Source organism: Hippoglossus stenolepis, chromosome 12, assembly GCF_022539355.2.
Source record: "Hippoglossus stenolepis isolate QCI-W04-F060 chromosome 12, HSTE1.2, whole genome shotgun sequence".
Lineage (NCBI taxonomy): Eukaryota > Metazoa > Chordata > Actinopteri > Pleuronectiformes > Pleuronectidae > Hippoglossus > Hippoglossus stenolepis.
The window spans coordinates 11,660,502-11,684,149 of NC_061494.1; the positions used below are offsets into that span (position 1 = coordinate 11,660,502).

Sequence of the window (23,648 nt, forward strand, 5' to 3'; positions counted from 1 at the left end):
CTTATACCTGACTCTAAATAATAAAGAAACACCTGATAAGGGACCAAATGGCTTAAGTATACATGCTATTCACAATACACTCAATGTTGTGTATTTAAATCAAGCACATTTTTATGATCTTTTCTTTTTCATGTGGGTGCACATCTTCCAGGCTTGAAAGCAGGTTTGGCAGAAAAAATGAAAAAAAGCAGGAATTGCCATTGTTTATCATGGGTTTTGCTTTGGGGCGCGCACAAGGGGGACAAGGCGCTGAAAAGGCCTCTGCCACCTGCTGAGCGCTGCGGAAGATTTGCTGTGTCTGTATTTCCGTACGCGCAGAAGCTCTTTGTATGTATGGATGAATCGACCCTCTCTGCATTTAAAGAAAACGACTAAGACCAAGTACGGAAGCTACTTCAGAAGACAGATGGAGATGATCACTCGCTGTGGAGCAAAGCTTGTGTTGGCCCCTGTACAGAAATGCCATGATGTCTGCATTATACACCTTCTCACAAGCCAGCACTTCCTGTGGCCCTTTGTTTCCCCTCTGCTATATATAAACACACACACACACACACGTACCAGCTACAGGGGTATCTTTTTCTTACTGGGTGCTCCTGGGAGGTTTAGCCCCTCAATGACCATTGATCTTTTCTTGTAAGACTTGATGCTTCATGGAATGTAGATGCATGGAAAGTGAATCCAGCATAAAGCATGAATTGGTATTCATGAATGTGTCAAGTGGCTGAAATGAAGCTCATTTTTAGGCAGCCAGGCAAAGAAAATGCTTAAAAGGTCTCATTGTAAAATAACAGTCATATTCGGGAGCAGAATGTGCTCAGTGCAAATGCATGACATTACCATTCGATATGAGGCAATTTGACTCCTGCACACGCACCAGCACATCTCTTTTAACAGCTCTGTCCTCTTTCAACAGCCCTGTGCCAACGGAGGACGCTGCGTCTTGAACGAGGCTGCTAGCTACACCTGTATCTGTATGGCTGGTTGGTCCGGTCAGAGCTGCCATATAAATGTCAATGATTGTGCTCGGCATTGGTGTCAGAACGGAGCCACTTGTGTGGATGAGATTGATGGTTACAGGTGAGTGTTGAAATCTTGATTGTCTTCGGGGCCGTTCAGGCACCAGAATGTCAGCGATTGTAAAAGCTGTGACATTTACGGTTTCTGCTCCTTCAGGGTTTGGAGAATTTCTCCCACTCTCTGCAGTATTCAGTTTGTAATTTGTTGCTATAGGTGCCTTTGTCCCAGAGGATACACGGGCGTTTACTGCGAAGAGGACATTGATTACTGCGTTGGCCATCGCTGCTCTGAACACGGCGTTTGCCTGGACCGGCGGCACAACTTCACCTGCCGCTGCACACTCGGTTTTGAAGGGTCGCTCTGTGAACTGGAAATGAATGAGTGCAACAGCTTCCCCTGCGCGAGCGGTGCCACCTGTGTGGACCTAATCAGTGGTTATCAGTGCCACTGTCCCCCAGGGTTCGAGGGTATGAGACCATCTGATGCGAATGAGATCCTGTTTGCAGACTTCACGGGGGCCGTTCACAGGGATATGAGCTTTTAGAGCAAGTGTTCACAGTTTGTAATGTTAGAAACAGAAATAAGAAGCTTTCACTCGCTTAGAGGTTTACACACTTACGTTTGATAGGTGTGGTCCAGTGGTCAGGGCTCATGGGCAAGTTGAGTAACAAATGAAAGTATATGGGAATCTAAATTACTATATATGATATAGAAAACAGTCATTTAATTGTGCCAAAAGTAAAATGAAAGTTTTAATTAAAAAAAATGAACAACTATAAAGATTAACAGCAGTAACATTAGTGATGGCATGATCGTTTTTATGCTGTACCTTCAGTGCTTTAAACAATATCCTTATATATTAGTAATTGCACTTAAATCAGGAGGGAACTAGAAGTGGCACTCAGTTCAGCTCATACTTCTCATACTTCTACCAAGGCCCAATTGTCCTCTTATGAACCAGGATTCTTTTTAATCAAGATCCACAAGCTCTTTTCTAACAAAACAACAAAATTGCCCTCTTGCAACGTGAAAGAAAGTGAAAAAACACTTCCGGCATCCACACAAAAAAGTACATGGCTCTTTCCTGACCCATCCTGCATCCTTCCACCAAGGTTCGTGGTAATGCGTCCAGTAGTTTTTGCATAATCCTCTGAACTAACATACAAATGCTGATGAAAACATAACCTCCTTGGTGGAGGTAAAAAATAGTTACATTTAGTTATGTTATTAGCTTTTCTATGTCAATAATTTAATTTGTCTATTTCTTACACATTAAGAGTTAAGGTAATTACCATTATCCATTTAATAGTAAATCATGATGTGAATACGTAAACCGGTCAGTGGTGCAGTAATGTCTATGCAGGTATAATAATTAATATCTGCTGGCAGGAGGAGCTGGCTCAGTATCATACCAGTTGTAGTTTGTAGTATTAAATATGTCTTGTACAGTATATTTTCGTCTGGAGGTACAGTCAGCGGCAACTTTAATTATGCGAGTATCTTACAGTGCATGATTAACAGAGTGCTTGCCAGTGTGTGGGGTCATTATGGCAAAAGTACAATTACCTTTGGTGTAGACAGCATAGCAAATTGTACACCAGTGCCCGAGGACGTCTGGCTGTTAGTTCTCCCTGAGCTCTCTGGCTCAGGGAGAACTAAGAGGTCTGAAATCTGGCCAGAGGGCAGAGCAAGTGGAGCTTTAAGTCTGTCAGTCAAATCTTAAATCAATTCCACATGTAATTCCTGCCCAGAGGACACTAAAATTGAGTGTATGCCGTTTATGCATATGTACGAGCTGCAACATGCCGACCACATAATCATTCCATCACATTTTCAGCCAGCGGAATCAGAGGCTATCAGCTTCCTCGTGGAATGAAGCCTCGTCCCTAATAAACCAGATGCGGCTCAATGTTAAGAAAAATGAACAGAAATTTCTTCTGCGCGTGATCTGAATGTTGCCGTGTTTATTCAAGCTTCATTCTGAACTTAAGATCAGCATTAAACATCCTCCGTGACGGCTACATTTATTAGCGGAAACATATTTTAAGCTGCACTCCCTGTGACATTAAGTAGAGTTTATTTGTTTCTCTCTTTATCCTGCAGGAAGGGCCTGCTCGGAGAATGTAAATGATTGCTGGTCGCAGCCTTGTCTAAAAGGAGGCTTGTGTATGGATCTGATAAATGACTACATTTGTCATTGTCCCCTTGGTAAGCGCCGACTACTTGTGTATTATTGAGCATGTTTACAAAAATACCTCGCTATTAATTCTCTGTCTTACTGTACCTTGGGAATGTGTGAAAAGTTTTATTTTGTCATACATTTACATGCAAACCTAATTGTGCACTTGTGATCATTTTTCAGTTTTTGTTTAAGATGCACCCGCAAAGACGGGAACGATCAGTTACACTCGTCTTTTAAAAGTTTGAATGCAGGCGAGAAGCTGGTTGAAACACAAAGGAAAGCAAATAGAAGCAGTACAACTGTATTATGGGAAGGCGATTAATAATAAACTCTTGTCGAGTCGAGGTTAACATCAACGTCAGTAGAAAACAGCACTGTTTCCTGTCCTGCAAAGCACTGATGCATGTGTGCCTCCCTAATTCAACTCAGATGTAGTTGTCAGCCTTGTCCGTTAATCAAGCGACAACCTGTTTTACACATTCATATACGTTTGACATTTCATAACACATGTTCCTGAAAGGATCCATAATCAGTTGGAACACAGTCTTTGATAGAGGGAGGTCTTGTGCAGCTGATTTTTACGATGCCCTCCGGTAATAAAACACTTAATCGCTGCTTGATTGCACAAGTCAGAATGCTGCAGCCGGCCTTCTTGGCGTCGCACGTCCGATGTCACATTTGGCAGTAAACAGCCACAGTCCCGAGAACAGGATTTAAAGACAAATATTTGAAAGAATAAAATTCACCAGACACAGAAGTAGACGGGACACAGAGTACACACTGGCACTGGGCGATGTTTGTGAAATGATTCTCTCAAGATAGTTCACAGAAGCTGCAGATCTACACAGGTTATCCTGGGTATTTGTGTTGTTTTCAAAGTCTAACCCTCCTACCTAAGTTTGAGAGGAACAATATGACCAGTGTTTTGCTGTTACTGTTGTTTTAGTCCTCTGTGCTTCTCCCTCAGCCGAATATATGCCTCTGCACAATAAATCACTAAATGTGGGTGTAGTCATTAAAACCTTTACCGCCCTGAGACCTGTGCAGCACCTGTCACATGGTGCGCCTTTATGACATTATGGACAAAGCAAATGCATCACGGTAAATAATCTGCCCGTGCTATTTTCCGGCCCTTTTGCACAAATTAAATTTGGGCGAAAAACAGAACACCGGTGTGTCAGTAAAACCTCCATTACTGTTGTTATTTCATTGACAGATTTATAGACAGGTGTTTGTGATCACTTTATCGTTGCGGGAATTCAATTACACAAATGGTCTGTCTGCTTTTGTTACAAAAAAAACCACACACACACACAAACACAATAAGAGCACAAAAAGACTCGGACCAGACTTTGGCCAAGGTTTCACTTCTACAAATGTTTAATCTGCGTCTGGATTTGTGTAATGCAATGTGATTGGTAATTGTGATTGGTAATTGTGCCAATTGCAGCCATGCTGTTTGGAGAATACGTGAATCTTGATTCATAACCATGAAGCTCGTCATGATATTTCAATTATGTCCACAGGTCCAACACTAGGACAATGGTTGGATATATTTTTTCTCTCATCCAAATATTTTTATGTAACCAAAATATTGCAAAGACTAGAATGGCACTCAGTAGAGCACACACCTCTGACAAGGACAGAGAGTCGCTAGTTGTCAGGTCCCTTAATAGATCCATGATTTATTACCTGGGAAATCTCTTAAAATGTCCAAAAATCTCACAATGTCAAAGTGAGTGATTAAAAAAAAAGACTCGATCCGCCCCCTTCATCAGGATCCACACCATTTTAACTGGTTCTTTCTTGGCCCATGTCCCATCCTTCCAGCAAGTGTCATGGAAAATCCAGTTAAACAGTTATCCCCAAGTATTCCTGCTGACAAACAAACCAACAAACCGGAAGAGGGTGAAACAAGATGAAATTAAGGAGAAACAGGTTGGAAAGCGATATATTTGATGGAAAATCTGCTTCGGCGCAAATGGAATTTAACAAAAATATATTTTGTTATTGCAGCTAACTAAAAGCTAGTGTTTGTGGCGGCGTTCTCAGGTATAGCGGGTCGCCTACTAACCAGAGGGTCAATTGTTCGATCCCTGGCTCCTCCGGTCTGCATTCCAAAATGACCGTGGGCAAGATGCTGAACTCTAAATTACCATCTGATGACTGTTCTGTCAGTGTTAATGATGTGGGATAGAAAAGCGCTGTATGAATGGGTGAATGTAGTAAAGGGTTTTGAGTGAGAGTAGTAAAATCACACTTTAAATACAGTCCATGTAACGTTTAGCAGTGGGGCTTCATCCACAGGCGCATGGTGGCTTTTTGTTCAGAACTAGAAACCACTCAGTCCTTCCTTGACTTCTTCACCCGAGCTTCTCACCAAACCTCTTTTGGATTCTGTATTTCAGCAATCACACCACTCACGCCACAGAAGTGAGGACATGAACAAAACCCCTCTTTGTTAGTGGAGGTAATGAGCGACACAAGCCACACCCAGCCTTCGTAATCGTCACATAACCATAACTCTTATTTGATTTATGAAACGGACATGATTTTCACTTTTTCAGCTCAGTGGAGCAACCAGAACATTGTTGATGAGATTATTAAATATGCTGATGAGCAGCACTCTTCAGAGCCAAAGAGCAGTTATGACCCATGGATGTCACCATTAACCGCGGAACATGACAACATGGGCAAACGACCGGGATGCTTCCAGCGCAGCATCACAGCGTGTCTTGTTGCTCTGCATCTCGAGCTACAATGGGAAAACAAAGGGTTTCTCGTCGTGCCTGTCTTTTCCTGCAGTGGTCGGCCTGAGCCAGTCGTAGCTGTCAGACAGAATAGGGAGTCCCATTTGGAGATGGTGACACTGTAAATGTGACATTCCTTCATGCAACATTAACCTCAGAGTGAACTGCATGCACAATTGGTTATTAAACACTTCTGAAACACTCTGTTGGAGGCAATAGCTGTCCATTAACTAGTCAAGGCAATATATAATATGATGGGGGGGGAAGGGTAGTCGGAAGGTCATCAAACATGGAGATAGATGTGTTGGTGTAAAGCGCGTCGCTGTCGATACAGATTACGACGGGAAAGACAACGGCGGCGGCGGCTGACAGCTAAACACGTTGCGTAGTCTCTTATAGATGCAGCTCTGTGCGTTTGTGTTCATGTCTTCATAAAAAGGAATTTGCATGAGGAAGCGATGTTTGAAACACTTCACTCCTCTGCCAGTGAGCGAGACCTACTTTGCAGACGCTGACTGACTGCACCCAGATTAATGTGACACGGATATGGGCACATTCCTTCTGTTTAGACGCTTCTGGTTTAAAGAGGCTTTTTGGTTTGCCTGATTATGAAATTTAGAACTTTCAAATATTCTGACTCCATAAACCCAATCTCTCTCTCTCTCTCTCTCTCCCCCCTCTCCTCCCCCTGTGCAAATGTAGCAATTCAATCCAAAATGAAAACAGGCCCTATCACATTGGTCTTCATTATTTTTGACCTACATTACCTAATGGCTGCTGCACATGTGATACGCGCTCGTCTATTTTTGGCCTCTCCCATTCGGTCATCTTTATTTATACAAACGCATGTATCAGTCACACCATCTGTCTGCGCTTTATTTACAACAATAGATATTGACATGGGTATCTATCAGTGACATGCAGACGTGCATTTGGCGGGGCAGATAAATGTGATATGGATCGGCTCGGTAGGGTTGGTCCCTGTCAATGATTCAATCAATTAGCATACTGCATAGCAGCTAGGTTGCACAGGGGGAAGAAAAATCAATACCCCCATTAATCCGCTAAAGAAAAGGTGTCTTTACCTAATAAAACACACAGTATGTATGTGTTGCACAGCGTGTGTTGCTGCGGTGCTGCTGTATGATTGCACTCCTTATTGCTTGTTTTACCAAGGTTTTTATTCAATGCGTGTTGTTCTGTTGTCAGGATCCAAGGGGAAGGATTGCTCTGTGGACATTGACCTTTGCTCGTTTGGAATCTGCGGTGAACACACATTGATCTGCACCGAGACCAATGATGGACAGAATGTCTCCTGCACATGTGAAAGAGGTGAGCGGGACCTTTAGCAGGTGATGTGTTTGTCATGCGGCGACGATAACAGGCCCAAAATGGGCCCATTGCAAGAGTAAACAGTGTGATACAAAGCGGCTCATTTTCTCCTGCTGATTCACTGTCTTACACAAAAGTCAGGTTTATTGCAGTTCAGGGAATAAGTAGCCATCTGTAAATCAAAGTGTTTTTTTTTATGTCTCCATGCCGGCGACAGCCTGTGGCCCGAGGCATTATGTTTTCAGGTTGTCCGTTCAGCATATTCTTGTGAACATAATTTGGCACAAATGTTCAGTTGGACTCGAGGAGGAACTGGTTTGATTTTAGTGGTCAAAGACAAAAGCACATTTTTTGCCTTGTGAACGCAGTGTCTCAAATATGCCCTGGGGGGGGATTTCTTCAAATTTGGTAGAAATTTTCATTTGGATTTAAAGATCAACTGAATTGAATTTGCCTGTCAAAGGTCTCGGTTGCTGTGACCTTACAAAAGTTTTTGATCTTGTGCACACAACATTTCAGGAACACCTTGAGGAAATATTTTCAGTCTCGGTACACATGTTCAGTTGGATGAACTGATTAAACTCTGGTGGTTAAAGGTCAATGTCGCAGTGACCTCGGGTTCTTGTGGACATGATATGATCGGGAACACCCACAGGGGATGTTATTACATCTGGCACAAACATTCACACCCCCACTGAAGGGTGATCTGATTAGAATTAGGAGATAACCCCAAACAACTTTTTTTGGGGGCTTGTGAAAGTTATCTTAAGAACGTTTCAAGAGAATTCTTTCAAATTTGGCTCAAATCTTCACTTCAACTCATAAATTTACTGATTCAATTTGAGTGGCCTAAAGTCGAGGTCATTTCGGCCTCTTGAACACAGTATCTGCCTTCTGGGAATGTCTTCAAATTTTGACCAGTGGTCACTTTGACTCAAAGATGAACTGATAAAATAAGAGATGACCCCAGAAAACCTTTTTTTGGGCTTGTGAAAGTTATCTTTAGAGAATTCTTTCAAATTTGGCTCAAATCTTGCAGATTGCAGTGGTCAAAGGTCAAATATGAAGGTCACCGTGACATCATATGAGTCTGAAAAAAAATGTATGGAACTGGTTGGCAGAAGCAGATGACCTAAGGGTGGCATCACTAGTTTTAATGTTTTAGTAGAAGAAAACAGTTCACCTCGTGTGCTTCAATCTGGGAAAGGAAATCTACTTACTCACTCATGCATCAAAAATAGGGAATCTTTCACAACTTCATTGCCATTCAATAATCTCATGCAAATGTATGCAGATTATTTTTGACAACTCTTGCAGAAAAGTAATATTTTGTCTGTCAGTCCAGTGTTTGTGACTCGTCTCCACGAGGACGCCAGCGTTATCACGGCAGTAGCTGCCAGCAGTGACAGAGATAACACAGGAGTAAGTGGAGGAGACTTGACCTGTTAGATACTCCGAGGCTTGTCAGCGGTAACCAGGCTTCAGAGCACTGCATCTCAAGTCTGTATGTGCAGTTAAGTGACAGAGTGCCGGTGCAGGACTGCGTGTACATGCACACAAGCTTATTCCTGGATGCAGTTAAGGCACTTGAAATAAAATAAAAAAACATTTGGCTTCCCAAACCAGTCATAATTCAGTCGGCACGACTCCACACCAGCTCGGCTATCTGTTTTCAAATGAATGGCTATTACATAGAAGTTCATGTAACCCAATCAATAACCGTAACTTCATTACTGCTGTTGCACTTATGCTCGCCGGATGTCAAAGTGAAAGATTGTGAGTGATTTCTTATGTAAATGAAAGCAACCTGCGGCAAACTGCTCGCCGCAGATCACCTCTCAAGGGCAAACGGCGAGATGCTGTCTTGTCGAGATGTTTCAGGTCAGCAGGCTGGGCGTCCGTATCATCTAATGTTTTCCAATTTAATGTGTTGCAAAACATGTTAGTCCCCCCTTCACCATACTGCATATCCCATGCTGCCAATGTATTGATCTAGTGTTTTGTTCTAACACTAAATCAAATCATTACATTGTCACTGTTTGATTATAGATTTTAATTCATGATTTTACATGATGGAAATGTGTAAAATAATAAATCTCAGCACTGGTTTGTTCTGAAAGTCGCTGGTAAAATTCCTTGTAGATTTCTAAGGGATTAAACTCTCTTGAATAGTAAGTTTCATGAAGCAGTAATTGTTTTTGTTTTTTTTTACGAGCCCCCACCCCCCCCCCAAAAAAAACATCTTTCTGACAGCAGTTTCTTTTGGGTTTTTTACATTTATTTCAAAAGAAACAGCTTTGCAGTGCAAGACTTATTTTTGCCATAAAATTATTTGCGCTCCCGAAAGCTGTTGTTTCATCAAAAGCCCTTTCTTGGCATGAGAGAGTTTTTGTCATCTAGAAGGTTTTTGCAACACAGCACTTGTTTTTGTTTTCTTGCCTTTCTTGTTTTTTGTATAACGCCACAGTTTTATTTTGGAGGAAATCCTGCTTGTTCCGCAGCAAGACGGCTCCCACAACTTTGCTTTGTACGTTCATACAGTGTTTCTTTCCATGTTACTGTTGGTGAAGGACATCTAAGGACCTGCTCTCTGTTCAGTCCTTGGCTGCCTGTGTTCACACTTTCCACACACAACAAATGGGTAGCTAAGTGTGAGGTTAACCCACTTACAGCCTGAGGAGCACCAGCAATAATGTGACATAAACAGTGACATGTTCCACCTCTTAAATGGCCTGTATGTGTGTGTGTGTCGGTGCGTGAGAGCATGCACCGATGCATGTTATTTGTTTCATGTGGTTCCCCTTTGTGCATAGATTGAGTTTGATGGTAAAATCACTAAGTTTGGCTTGTTTAATGTAATAAATCAGAGGGGGAGCGACTGGCTCTTATTAAACATGATTAAATGAGTCAATGAGCTGAGTCTACATGTGCCCAGCAAGCCCCCTTAAATCAATATGAGCTTTGAACACCGGCTTTTGTTTGTGAAAACAAGTCATACTGATCCGAATTGGCTGACTAATTCAAACCAGGCGAGAACAACAAAAAAAGATTTCAATAACTATTTTTTTTATCTCCTTTTACTTGGCCTGCAGGGTTTGCAGGACCGTTTTGTGAAATAAATCTCAATGACTGCAAGTCAAATCCGTGCCAGAATGGTGGCATTTGTGTGGACGGCGCAGACCTGTACCAGTGCTTCTGCTCAGAGGGTAAGTTGCAATGCAGTTCTATCTCCCAGTAGTTAAATTGATAAGATTATGGGTTAAACTCAGGTCTTTGTTGTTTATAAAAATGTGCAACCATCTGGGTTCAGTCCTGGAGTTTTGACCTTGGTTTGAATGTGGAATTAATTTTTAAAAAACACTCTCCATTCTGTGTGCTGTTTTTTCTTATTCCTGTGGATAAATGGACAAAACCCACTCACCCAAACACACAAGTAAAACCCCATCATAGAATTACAACAGGGCATAACAGAACAATTCTTTGCTTTATCTAGAGCTCGACACACGAATGAATGGAGAACAAAAAAACTACAACTTTTAATCTTAAATTGCACTTGTTGCTCAGTATTTAGTTTTGTACAGCTCTGAACACTGAACAGCTCTTTTATTGTGCAGGTTTCCCTTTCTTGTGTCTGTCAGTGCATGTCGGTGTCTTTTTTTGGTCTTCCTTTACTTGCACTAAACCAAATTGCCTTCGGTATTAATAAAGTTTTATGGTATTGTTGAAAGAATCTTAAAAACGTACTGTATGTGCAGCTAGAAGTCATCAATATTCAATATTCTAATCAATGAGATATCGTGTCACATAAAGACTTCACCTGCAGTAAGTAGGTATATAAATACTGTATCTCACATTCTGGTTAATTGTGAACTAATTTCTATTTCTTTGATGGGACCAATATTTACTGTAAAAACGATCGTCTGTGTTAAACGGTTCAAGGAAAAGAAAACAATTGTGCTTGTGTGTCTATTATGAGATTGTTTCCATTGTTCCCTCTTCCAACCCTATTTTTGCAATCAACAGCAAAGCCATCTTTTTTTTTTTTTAAATCACTTAAAATCAAAGAATAATATCTTAGCTCTCAGATTTCTGTCTTAATTAACTATGTTCTCAATCATTTCAACAATTACAACAGACATGTGATCTTCGTCCCAACAGATTTCTTCAACATTATCCAGCCAGGAACTCATTAATGCACCAAATGGATTTAAAAAAACGTAATTTCCAAGACTTCTCTCTTCTGCTACAAAAAATGTATAAAAATAACAATAACATCTCATGAGATATTCAGAAATTATTACTCAAAACAACTCTAAATGAAGAGAGCACTTCTTGTGCCTTACATTCTGTAGACTGGGTTTGGTTGAATCTGTCCTGAACAAAAAAAGTAGAAGAAACTACCTTCATATAACCAGGGAGCAGATAAGGCAATTGCCTGGAGTCCACGTTCGTCCACAACAATTTAGTGAGAACCCCGTTAAATTCTTTAATTGGTTACGTACAGGAGACTCCAACAACAGCATCGGAAAAATATAACCTAACAAGGTCTCATGCCATCATCTTTCGGCCAAATCGTCATAGTTATAGAGGTTGGTCAAAGACGTAAATGTCTAAATATGTTTGTATTATGTCCCTGGGATGGTTTTGGGGTTTACACTTATTCTTATTGCCCAGGGGCCCCTAAAGTCCCTTGATGTATTCAACCACTACAGCTGGAGAAAATGATTGGTTCTTATCTTCTTCTTCCAACTCCATGTCCTTGTTGTGATGACAGCAAAAAGTTGATCCTAATATCTGTACAGCCTTGAGGGTTGAGAGTTATCAGAATTCATCCCAACCAATAGTAGCAGGTGGTTTTGTCGCTGATGAGCACAACTTGAGCTAAAGAGCGTGGAATCAATCAGTGAACTCACTCGCTCTAGTGTTTCTCTCGAATAGAAACCATCACGTTGATTGCCACCTTTTGTTCACGATGATCTTCAGTTAACACTTTTCCTCTTGTTTCCCGGGCCTCAGTTCATTACCCGTTGGGTTAACAAGTGTATTTGTTTCACATTTACATGAAATCATCCCACCAGATACTGCCGCTCGCGTCATTAGCGCATGACGGAATAAATCGGTGCTATTTTTCCAACAATTTCCTGGTCCAGTTGACACCTTTACCTGTCACACATACCTCTGATTAAACCTCGATTGCGGGTGAAGCCTGCTGTGCATTTTTAATGAAGTCAGAATAATTGTCAAATTTTATGACATGGAGAGAGGTGGAAATTGGTTCCATGGTCAGTTTGAGAAATGATGAGAATTTGACCTGCATCGATGGTGCTGATAGCCAAGAATTAGTCATGGGTCTCCTGTAGCTGCAGTGTGTGACAGTGCTAATGATAGTCATTTTGCGGCGTGACCATGTGGTGGAATATATTTATGGGGGAACTAAAATGTCAGGAATTGGCAGCGCTCGCTTTCGCTTCATGACTTTAACCTTTTTATTTTTATAAATATCGAATATGCTGATGTAACAAAAAAATTAGGTGTGCCCAAAAAAAGTCAAATATAGACCGTGCCGCTCTCCTCTTTATGCACTTGTTTGTGAAAAGTCACGTAAAAATTTCATGAAAGCTTTACATTGCTCTTGGGTGTCATTCGATACTAATCTAGTCTTTTCATGTCGGCTTATTACTGACATTCACACACTGTCTCTGATGATGAGATCTTTCTTTTTTTTAATGTCTTTCTTCACAACAGGCTTTGGGGGGTTGAACTGTGAAATCAACTATGATGAATGTGTCCATGGATATTGCGCCAATAATTCCACGTGTATCGACCTGATTGCAGACTACGAGTGCATCTGTCCTCCGGGCTTTGCTGGTGAGTTATCTGTGTCATCATTTTCATACTTTAGGCTCCGATGAATACAGTGCAGATTGATGACTCTTAAGCAGTGATAAACATCAAAGTGGGTCCCATTGTCTCATGAAAGAGCTCATTCACCGATTTCTGCAGCTGACTGGGTATAAAGATGCCGTTCTTTCTCCTATTGTACAAACTGAATACAGAGACTAAGTAGTTATCCAAATACAATGTACTGCATTATCTGAGTGCCTGCTGCAAACTAGAGCATTTACAAAACTTAACTGATGTTAAAAAACATAACAGATGACAGTGATTTTGAATCTTTTGATTGCAAGATTGCACAAACACCGGACGATCCAGTCTAGTTGCAGAACCACACAGTTGGTGTTTAAACAATTTTTTCTTCACTGTGAGGCTCACGGAAATGGAGGTGGTCTGTTGGTGTCATCATCTGTTTGCGGAACACAGTAATAAAGCATTCATACTGTTGCTACAACTCCAGAAAGTCATATGTCCACCTGACACGGGAGAGAAGTCAGATTTTACGCTGTAGGCAGCCATGTTTTGTTTTGGTTCTAAACACAAGTTCGCAACATCCGGTTGGTGACGGTTCCCAGGCAGCTCGTTCTCATTAGCTTTTGCTTTTCCTTTAATACTACGCGACTGAATCGGACGGTGACTTCAAGATTATGCCTGTAAGCCTCAAACTACAGCATCATTTGTCCCGATACTCTATTCAGATCCGCTCTGTGACGGCCATGACTCCATGATTTACAGGAGAGGTGCTACGGACCCAAATCAGGCTGATCATCCTCTTGTGTTTGAAATCTGAAGAAAGTGCGGTGCATGTGATAAGGCGCATCTGTTCAGCTGCGGGCAACCAAAGCCTGCTCAGCGTAATAGGTCAAACTGGAAACAGAAACCAATCTGATCTTATCCCTCGCCTGCAGATTCTACATATTCATGCGTTTACAGTTAAGAGTCAAGCTGACAAATTACTAAGCAATATATTACTAATACAAATCCATTTAGTCTCCGTTTTATGGTATGAATTTAACTTTCATGCAAGCTCATCACTATTATTCATCTATTTTTGTACCGGGACACTATAAGCAGATTGCAATCCAGTCTAAATGAATTGAATGTCCCTTTGGCATTGTAAACAAATTGTGCTAAACTCTGAAAGCACAAAGAATGTGCGGTTTTGTCCTAGTGTGACCCCGAGTGGCTCCATTACCGGACACACTCGCACCACATCACGCTAGTTCATCACGTTAATGGCTGTTGTTCTCTGCGGTCAAACTCATTTGTGTGACAGATTATTGAGACGCGTCGTTATGTCGGTGTTGTGATCTCTTTTCTTTCTTTGGCTTCGTCTTGATTAACACAGACAAGCTCAATTAACAAGCTTGATTTCCCTTTCAGGTAAGAATTGCTCCACGTCGGCGTCAGTATCGTGCGCATCAGATGTCCAGGTCTGCAAAAATGGAGGAGCTTGCTCCCAAAGCCCCACTGGAGAAATCCACTGTATTTGCCATCCAGGTATTTAACATATTTCTACAGTAGATTTAGAAAATATGAATTAAACTTGGCTTGGCTTTGGTAATTACTTCAGTAATTCCATCTAAAAATGTGGACGCAGAGTAGAACAGAGGCTATAAAGTCATTATAACCAAAGTGTGTCATGTGCTCTTCTGGGTTTATTATACATCAAACCCTCTTGCAAATGCAACCCTTAATGCGTGTGGAAAACATATTAGAGTTGTTGATTGCTGTGGTATCACCGAAGCACCAAAGCAGCTTTTACCTCAAAGTGAATACCATCGGAAAGCACGCGCTCAAATCCACTCATTAGTTACAATCGGTGAAGAAACAGCACGCCACCGTTTTTTTATTTTTGTATTTAAGGCTGTGTACTGATGCTGAAATCCCTCCTTTAGCGCTTTATGCTCTGCCCGGATAAAAATATGTAAATCAGCAGGGAGGCAAAACACTGGCAACGACAGCATTACTTGAAATCACAATCCGTGATGTCTGCCAGCCGTGGGAGGGCAGGAGGATACTGTACACGGCAGCGCACATCAATCACCTCTTTGATCCCCCAACTTACAGGATACCATGGCAATGACTGCTCCTCATCGGTGAACCAATGTGTGTCAAATCCTTGCGACCCTGAGGGGACTCTCCTGTGTGAAGAGCTGGCAGATACTTACAGATGTGTGTGTCAACACGGGCACACCGGGCCACACTGCAGAACACTCATGAACCACTGCGTTGATGGCCTGTGTCAACATGGTTCAGCGTGTGTTGATCTGTCGAGAGGGTTCAAGTGTGATTGTTTGCCAGGTAGGTCCACCCTCCAGAAGCGGCTTGTTCTCAAACGGAGGCAATGCTTCAAATGAAGCATGTACATGTGCACCGACACGCTACCGGTTTGATGCTTTCACTCGTTCAGCCTCCCTCTCTGTGGGAGTCTAATCTCTTTGGCCCGAAGCAACAACACATAACAGTCTTATGAAATGTGTAAGTCAGGGTTCAGTTCATCAGTTGGTGCTCTGACTTCAAAAAAGAAATATGTTTTAATGTCTCTTTGCCCACTTATGAACCAGTAGTCTCTGACTGACCTTTAAACAAAGAAATGGTTTATTACAAAACAATATACTGTTAATGTATAGAGGACCGAATATTTCTGAGGTAATGTTTGGATTTTATCAGTTAAAAAATGTATTTGATTTCAGTAATCATGCGTTTCACTGCACCAATTCATAGATAATTACCAAGTACAAAGGTAACTATAGATAGAAATAATAGAAGTCCCCATTTTTGGATTTTGCAGAGATTTTAAATACTTTTTTTTACATTGTAAGTACATTTAACATTTGTAAAACCTTATTTTACACCCTAAATACTTTTTTACATTGTGACCCTTTTTACGTCGTGAACACTTTTATACATTGTAAATACTTGCACATAATGTACTAGGTAAATGTTGCGTCATGGAAACATCAGGTTATAACTTAATATACCTGTTATAGCTTTTGTAGTTTTTGTTATTTAAAAAAAAAAAGATATTAGTTCAGTTTTGGCAACACTACGCACTCATACACAGAATGTAGTAATTATCTACCATATTCCTTCTCAAGAATGTTGATATTAACTGTTAAATAATATCGCTGATAAAAAACTGAGAAAAGGAGCAATCATAATAAGCCTCCAATTAAATTGACAACACAGCAGTCGAGGTTAGAAACATTTAGAATTGTATTCGACATAATTAAATAAATGCCAGTTGAAGGTTTGTTTTATATTTGGATTTTATATTAACTGTCAAATTGACTTAATAGCAAAGTTATTTTCACAGCCAGTGTTAAGTAGAAAATATATTGTCTTGTTATGCCTGGCAAACATGTGGTATTTAGACATTACTGAAAGAGTAACCCATTTACAAATATTTAGTCTATAGTGTTCCAAGTGGTCAGAAGCTCCACAGCGGACCTTTAATAACTTTAGTCATTACTTGGATTACACTTTAAAAATCCTCTAGCACCACGTTTGAGTAACGTTGTTCATAAGTGCTTAGCTTTAATACATCAATGGTTCAACTGTTGAAAGCAGCATTTAAGGATTTCCGTCATTAATTCACAGTAATTGTATGTTTTAGCTTGTTCTTGAACGTGAAGAAGAGGAAAGACCAGAAGATCATTTTTCTGTTGAATAGTAATTTTAAGGGCCGACCCTGTGACCATTACAACAGAGGGTCACTTGAAGCAGAGACGACTGTTTTCTCTCTGCAGGTTTAACAGGCCGCTTTTGTGAGGTAAACACTGATGATTGTGAAGAACGGCCGTGTGGAGTCCTGAGTGTTTGCGAGGACACTCTGGATGGCTACAATTGCTTCTGTGCACCTGGATTTATTGGTAAGTGAAAGCTATTTGAGGCTATTTGAAGTTGTTCTCTGTGAGTTAAAGTGACGTTTTATTCACGGAGGCGATGCAGTTTGTCAACATGTTGTGCGCATTCCATCCTTTCGAAGGGAACAAGTGCGAGATTGAAGTGAATGAATGTCTCAGCCAGCCCTGTGCGAACGGAGGCTCCTGCATTGATGAGCTCAACTCATTCAGCTGCCAGTGTCCTCTCGGAGTCACAGGTATTTCATCTGCATCCCACCATGACGGCGTTTGTTTTGCGCAGCATCGCTCAAAGCTCTTCCTAAATGCGTCATCTCAGTGATGAGTTTGAATACAGATCGAAACAGGATTTTGCCAGGCACACTGAAAATACAAATCATTTAAGAAAATCAATCTCAATATAGAAGATAGAATTCAGGCATTGATGTAGTAAATACCAACAATATTTGTCCAATTTAGTCTCATAAAATCTGACTAGACACTTGACTGTAGCTCTGCCTTATATCCCAAGTGATCCGCATTTTACGGTTGCACGATATGGCCCAAAAATATATCAAGATAAAAGAAAAAGAAGATGTATCACAATAAAAGTCACATTATTATTTCAGTTAAGTTTAAAGACAGTTTTAAACTTGTCTTTACGGGCAGAGAATGACAAACACTTAAAAAGCAAAACATCTTACAACTCTGGACTTTTGTTACGTTGCTATTTTCTAAAATGTACTTTTACATTCAAAGGCTGCAATTGTCTGGGAAACATTTTCAAAAAAGCTTGAATTGATTGGAAATGTTCTCATAACTGTACATTCACGAATTGCACATTTGTTTATGATACTAGCCGTGGTAATAGATATATAATTTTATAAATTAATGAGAGGGAAATGGATGCATTTTTTTTATCCGTGTCTAAATATATTCTCTCTAAGACCTTTCAGTGTGTGATCATAGTATGTATCCACGCAGGCATTAATCCCTAAGGTCATATGATATATAGCAGCTGAGCATCTGTTATTATAAAAGTATCGTCCTGTACTTAATGAAAACCTGGACATGTTCAGCCAAGCTGTGCTCAGCACGTACTGGCTCCAAACGCTTCTTCCAAAGTCTGCTCGGCCAAATGTTGATCACTTTCTGCGTCCATGCCAACCAACTGCTGTGCAGCGAGTATAGTATGTTGTGCATTGTGACATACCATAATACACACACGGCTTCAACTAACTCTACATGCAGTATCGCTCTCTTTCAGATATAAAGGGACTGAAATTAGAGTGAAATCGTTCAAATGTAGCAACTGATCAGTTTGATTTGGTTCCAGGAAAATTCAACCTTAATACCCATCAATAATGGAAACAGTAAGGAACAGTTACAGCAGAGTAACCGAAATATCATAGGGACAACTTTTTTTCGGTGTGTGGCAGGTGATGTTTAATCTTGAAGGCACATTAGATAAAACTTAAGTATTGTTCATCTTCCATAAACAGCTAAATACCACCATTTACACAAAATTATAAACTGTTCAGTTGGAAATCTTATTGTAAAAAGGTCTTTTATGAAATTTATCGAGTGTCATTCATGAGATTTATATTTTCCAGATAGCTTTTTCTGATGCTTTTGTCAGTTTTAGAAAGATTTTGGCATTTTTACTTCGAGTTGACCCGGGTTGAGCTTAAAAGTCAAAAGGTAAAAAATGCACAACTTATCTTTGGGGTAGGAGCCGGGCTGGGCTTCTCCCTGTGGGAGCGGGAATATCTCCACCAGATTTCTTGGCAATTAAAAAGCACATCACAAAGTCATAAGTAATCCTTGGAGGGATCTTAAATGTCTGGTCCAGCCATTTAATCTTAACATCTTGTGTGAAAAGTTGCCTTAACCCGCCTGAGCTTGAAACCAAAGGAAATTGAATGAGGAAATATTAGGGGGAAAAAGAAGAACTGAAGTCACTTATTCTCTGGGGGAGCACAATAATCTCCAGTAAGATTCATGGCAAACTGAGGAAGAGGAAAATCAACTCTGCAGCCACCAAATCCATCTTCGTGGAACTGTCAAGCCCAATCCATCCTAAATATCTAGGTCATCTGGCAAGTGTATAACCATAATACACAATATATAGTAGAGGAAGTCATTCTTAAACTCTGGGCCACCTGAGCTGCATGGGAGGTGAGAAGGTTGTAATACAAGCTCTATCCTTTTATAGTGTTGCAAGAGCAGAACAAAACACACAGTGTAATTACATGAAATGATGCCATAGTTCAAAAACCTCCTCTCACTTGATATTTCACATTACATAACCGTCTCCTCCAAAGCTCGCAGCGACTACAAATGTCTGAAATAGCCTGAATAAATCCGTCTTCTGACTTAGTTTGTGTTCATCCGGTCTGCTTTGTGTTTTCAGAGACAAACAAATGGGGAGAGAAACACAAGAAGAACAAACTATATACACAAACTAAGCTTAAATACAATCTATGAATATAGTTTGGAAAGAAAGACACCGATCCCATTATGTTCGTTGTTTTCAGGGGAACATCTGTGCAGCCGTTAAATCTTCCGGATTTAAAGCCCCGTGTTTGTTGAATATTCAAAACCAAGTATCATTGTCAAATTAATTTTGCCTCTGTCGTAAAATGCGCGCGTGGAATATGCGGCCGAGTTAATTTTTGTGACAACTGTCTGAAATACTACAACCGAGGGATTCAAGGTGTCACGAGTGATAACGTTTCAAATTCTACACCACGACACTTCAAGTCAAACAGAACATATAGTTTACTAAGTCGGGGGAAAGTTAAAAACTGAGCATGAGTCACAAAATGTTATGAATCAAAGCTGCAGTGTGACATTATTTATTTATTTTTTTTGGGACCTTGGTTTGCACGGACTCTTAAATGTCATGTCTTTGCAGGGGACTACTGTGAAGTCAACATAGATGAGTGCATGTCCTCCCCCTGCCTGCACAATGCCACATGTGTTGACCTTGTTAATGGCTACGGATGTGTGTGTCTGCCTGGATTTACCGGTAAGTGCGGGTGTATGTTTTCACATGAATAAAATATAAACTGCATATGTAGCTTACAATGAATATGTGGAGGACATTGGGTCAAACAGATTTGATCTCTTTTAAGTGATGTTCACAAGTAACGTTTGTGGTTGTATATTGACCTTTGTAAACCTGTGGAATAAATATGAAATTCAATTTCGCACATGTAGAAAAGATTTGTACTCGGAGAAAATTAATTTCTGTTTGTAGAGAAGATTTGAAGTTGTACAATTAGGAGCAAAAGAACTCTGCACGGTCGTCTACACTTGCAGTGAGGAGAGTTTTTAAGTCAGAGGAAGGTTTCATTAAATATGTTTTGGGTTTCATCAGGTTATTAGCAACTCTGCGGATAAGATCTGTGCACAAATTATAAATGCCAAGGTTACACAGAGAACAGGCAGAGCAGAAAACTGTAAAGCTCAAAGTGTTAGTGCACGAGATGTGTAGTTGCTATCATCATCACTTATAAACCAGTTCATGCTCAGGAGTCCCCGATTTTATGTTTTTCGTGTATTTTGGAATTTTGCAAACTCTACGTCCATCTTTTACAAGCGCCTATTTTTTGCCAATAGAGATGTTTTTTATGATTCGTCAACTTAAATTATTTATCTGCCTGTCTTTGCTCTTCGTTGTCATGTTAATATTCAAAAGAGGAGTCAAGATGTTGTTTCAAACGCTCTTTACACATAAATACAAGACTTTATTTAAAACATCTGTGTTTTCTTCCACATTCCGACTTCAAAGCACTCGATGTGAGCACACTCGGGGTACAGGACCTTCTGAGGAGCCTGTGAATGTACAGTTGATCTTACTCGCAGATCCTGAAAGTTGTTGTGGAGCCGGACGGTGGCTCAGGCTCTCACGCAGCCCTGGTGGGTTTAATTATGTTTGATGATGCTGTCGGTGAAAATGGCGGTAAATATTTAATGTGCCGCGTGTGTTGACAAACCCACCTGGGTCACGGAGGAGCCTGTGCTGTTGTCGTAATTCCGTCTGTGTGACAAAGGTGAAGATAAACCCGCCTGCGTTCGGGAAACGCGTGTTCGCCGCCAATTAAAACAACATCATTCAGACAAATTGCGTCCTCACTCGTGTGCGATGCCGGAACAACAGGTATGTTTTTAAATAAAGTCAATTCATCAGCAGCTCATCAAAACAGCCGAGTGGCGCGATGCTTTCACTCGGAAGTCTCACGGCGTAATTGTTTCCCCACATGCGGTGCGACGGCGGCAGCTGTTTAAAGCAAGAGAGATGAATAATGACTCGAGGTTAAACAAACCTGTAAAAGTCAAACATAGTAACAGCAGTTGAATTGTTTCCTAATAAGTTCTAATAATTCCCACAGAGCCTGAGTTGCAGAGCATTACAAACAGTAAAACTGGCTGCAGCGTTGGGTTTAGAACCAAAGAGCTGGTTCATCGGCTGCAGATGAAACGCTTTAAGAAAGCAAAATCCAAGCTTCTATTCTGATTGAACTTACTGCAGCACAGTGATGTGTTCGACGTCCAAAAACGAAAATAATAAATATTACATACATGTTCTTAGATACGTTAAGTTAGGTCTTCAAACACTAATACTGTTCTTTAAAAAGTAATACAACTACAAACAAGACCAACATGGAACTGATAACTGATTGTCTCCTAACACTGGGTCAGAATATATCACAGCACACTCAGGTCGGCTGTGGGAAAGTCTGTGGATACTGTGTCTGCATGTAGTTTGTGAGATAACGTAGCATTTCTAAGCTTATTCCCTACCGGGGTATTTCACCTTATCTTCAGTTATGGGGAAGTGTGAGTAATTCTGGGACGCCAATATTCCTTCATATCTGTCGTACTCGACTGGTTCTTAAATTTCATCATTATTGTCTTAAATAATATTTAATTTAACTTGTTGAAACCTGCAGAAGCCCTGTAGGGACAGTTAAAATGAAGAAAATGAAAAGTGGAGATATGAGGAATAAAATAGTTATTGTAGGCTATGTGTCATTTTAGAGGGGGTATATAGGAAGATCAGCCTCTTGCCTGTGTTTAAATGAATATGGAGTGCCTTGTTCAGTCATACTTCAGGTTTCACAAATAACAAAATAATTTAATCGTTTGGCTCATCAGCAACACAGGACTTTTGATAGCAGCCGACTGCGAGGCAAGTTACATTTGCATGAAATTGAAAGTGGTTTCTTAGTTTTATAAAATATTTGGATCTAAAACTGCGACGAGCACAGTTTTCTCAAAATATTGTGACTTTTTTCTCATTAAATTACAACTTGAAATAATTATGGCCCTAATAGTCCGTCATAGTTGTGTTTATTATTTTTTAACTGCCAAACGTTTGCGTCAGCGTCCCGTCGATATGAGGTACTGTATTTATCAATATCTGTGTTCTCTTCTGCCGCAGGTACAAGGTGTGAGCTCGACATTGATGAGTGCGCTTCGTCTCCCTGCAAGAATGGAGCCTCTTGCATTGACCAGCCTGGTAATTACTTCTGCCAATGTGTGGCTCCATTTAAAGGTAATGAACGCTGAGGGAACAGGGGATCGGAAAAAAGCAAAGCTAATTAACTTCACATAGTATTATTTTCACCTGTCTGAACTCACTTCACATGTCGCAAAACAAAATGAGTACATCTCCGTCTGCGATCTGTGGTTTAAAGGAAGGAAACCTGAGTAATTAGAAAGATGTAAGACGTGATTGGCGCGTCTGCAGCACAAGTGACATCTGTCATCAAGCCTGAGACGCTCTACTGCAATATCAGTGTTTATCAATAGAAAGAAAAAACAACTTTACCAACAGTGAAAACCATTCAGACTCGCATGTTCTATTAGATGCTGAAAAAACAATGTTTGATCACTGTTTGTTGCCAAAACATACATATAATATTGATAATGGGTTTTTATATTGATCATTAAAAGTTAATTCAAGGTAAAATATAGAAAATGTGTACATGTCATTTACTCTGTTTATACACATCGATAATAGTGTTTATTATTATTAGTCTTTTATATTCTACTATAATGGCATATTTGGTTTTTAATATGTATTAGGATAACATTTTGTTTCTTTAATTTAAAAAAAAGCTATTAAATTTGAATTTAAACAGTACTTGTTTTTTTTACCACATGGTGGTAAAAGAAAATGAAGGATGTTGCTGTCTGCTGATTGACATGATTAGAGATCTACTGTTTTGACGATATCCAAGTAGAGACGCTATCAGCAGGTAGCAGGTGGTGGAATTTCACAAGATCTAAAAACCATCAGTCTTCGATAAATGTAGAAAAACATTCATCCAGACAGACTCTTCCTCGACACAGTCGTCCTAACAACCATTCAACAAGGACCACGGTCAAAACCTGAGGAGCACTCTGACAGATCTAATGAGCTTGTTGGCTGTGAGATGTTCCTGGAAGGACAGCAGTCAGGGCAGTACTTCACGAATCCAGGCTTAAAAGCGGAGTGGCCAGGAGGAAATTACTTCTGAAAGAGACACACGGAATTTACACAAAAAAAAAGGGCACTTCAAAGGCCGAGAGCGATTCAGAGCGCTGATGAAAAATGAAAATAGAATTCTTCAG

General features: G+C 40.4%; 1 protein-coding gene across 1 annotated transcript in view; it reads left to right on the top strand.

The window, feature by feature from the left end:
- Positions 1-23,648, top strand: part of eys (eyes shut homolog) — a 167,308-nt gene that overhangs the window by 30,475 nt on the left and 113,185 nt on the right. The window contains exons 10-21 of the mRNA XM_047342277.1: positions 917-1,080; positions 1,234-1,487; positions 3,124-3,228; positions 7,162-7,284; positions 10,377-10,490; positions 13,030-13,152; positions 14,563-14,679; positions 15,250-15,483; positions 16,932-17,054; positions 17,171-17,284; positions 19,942-20,055; positions 22,474-22,587. Coding sequence (XP_047198233.1) covers positions 917-1,080; positions 1,234-1,487; positions 3,124-3,228; positions 7,162-7,284; positions 10,377-10,490; positions 13,030-13,152; positions 14,563-14,679; positions 15,250-15,483; positions 16,932-17,054; positions 17,171-17,284; positions 19,942-20,055; positions 22,474-22,587 — 1,699 coding nt within the window. The remainder of the gene's footprint in view (positions 1-916; positions 1,081-1,233; positions 1,488-3,123; positions 3,229-7,161; positions 7,285-10,376; positions 10,491-13,029; positions 13,153-14,562; positions 14,680-15,249; positions 15,484-16,931; positions 17,055-17,170; positions 17,285-19,941; positions 20,056-22,473; positions 22,588-23,648) is intronic.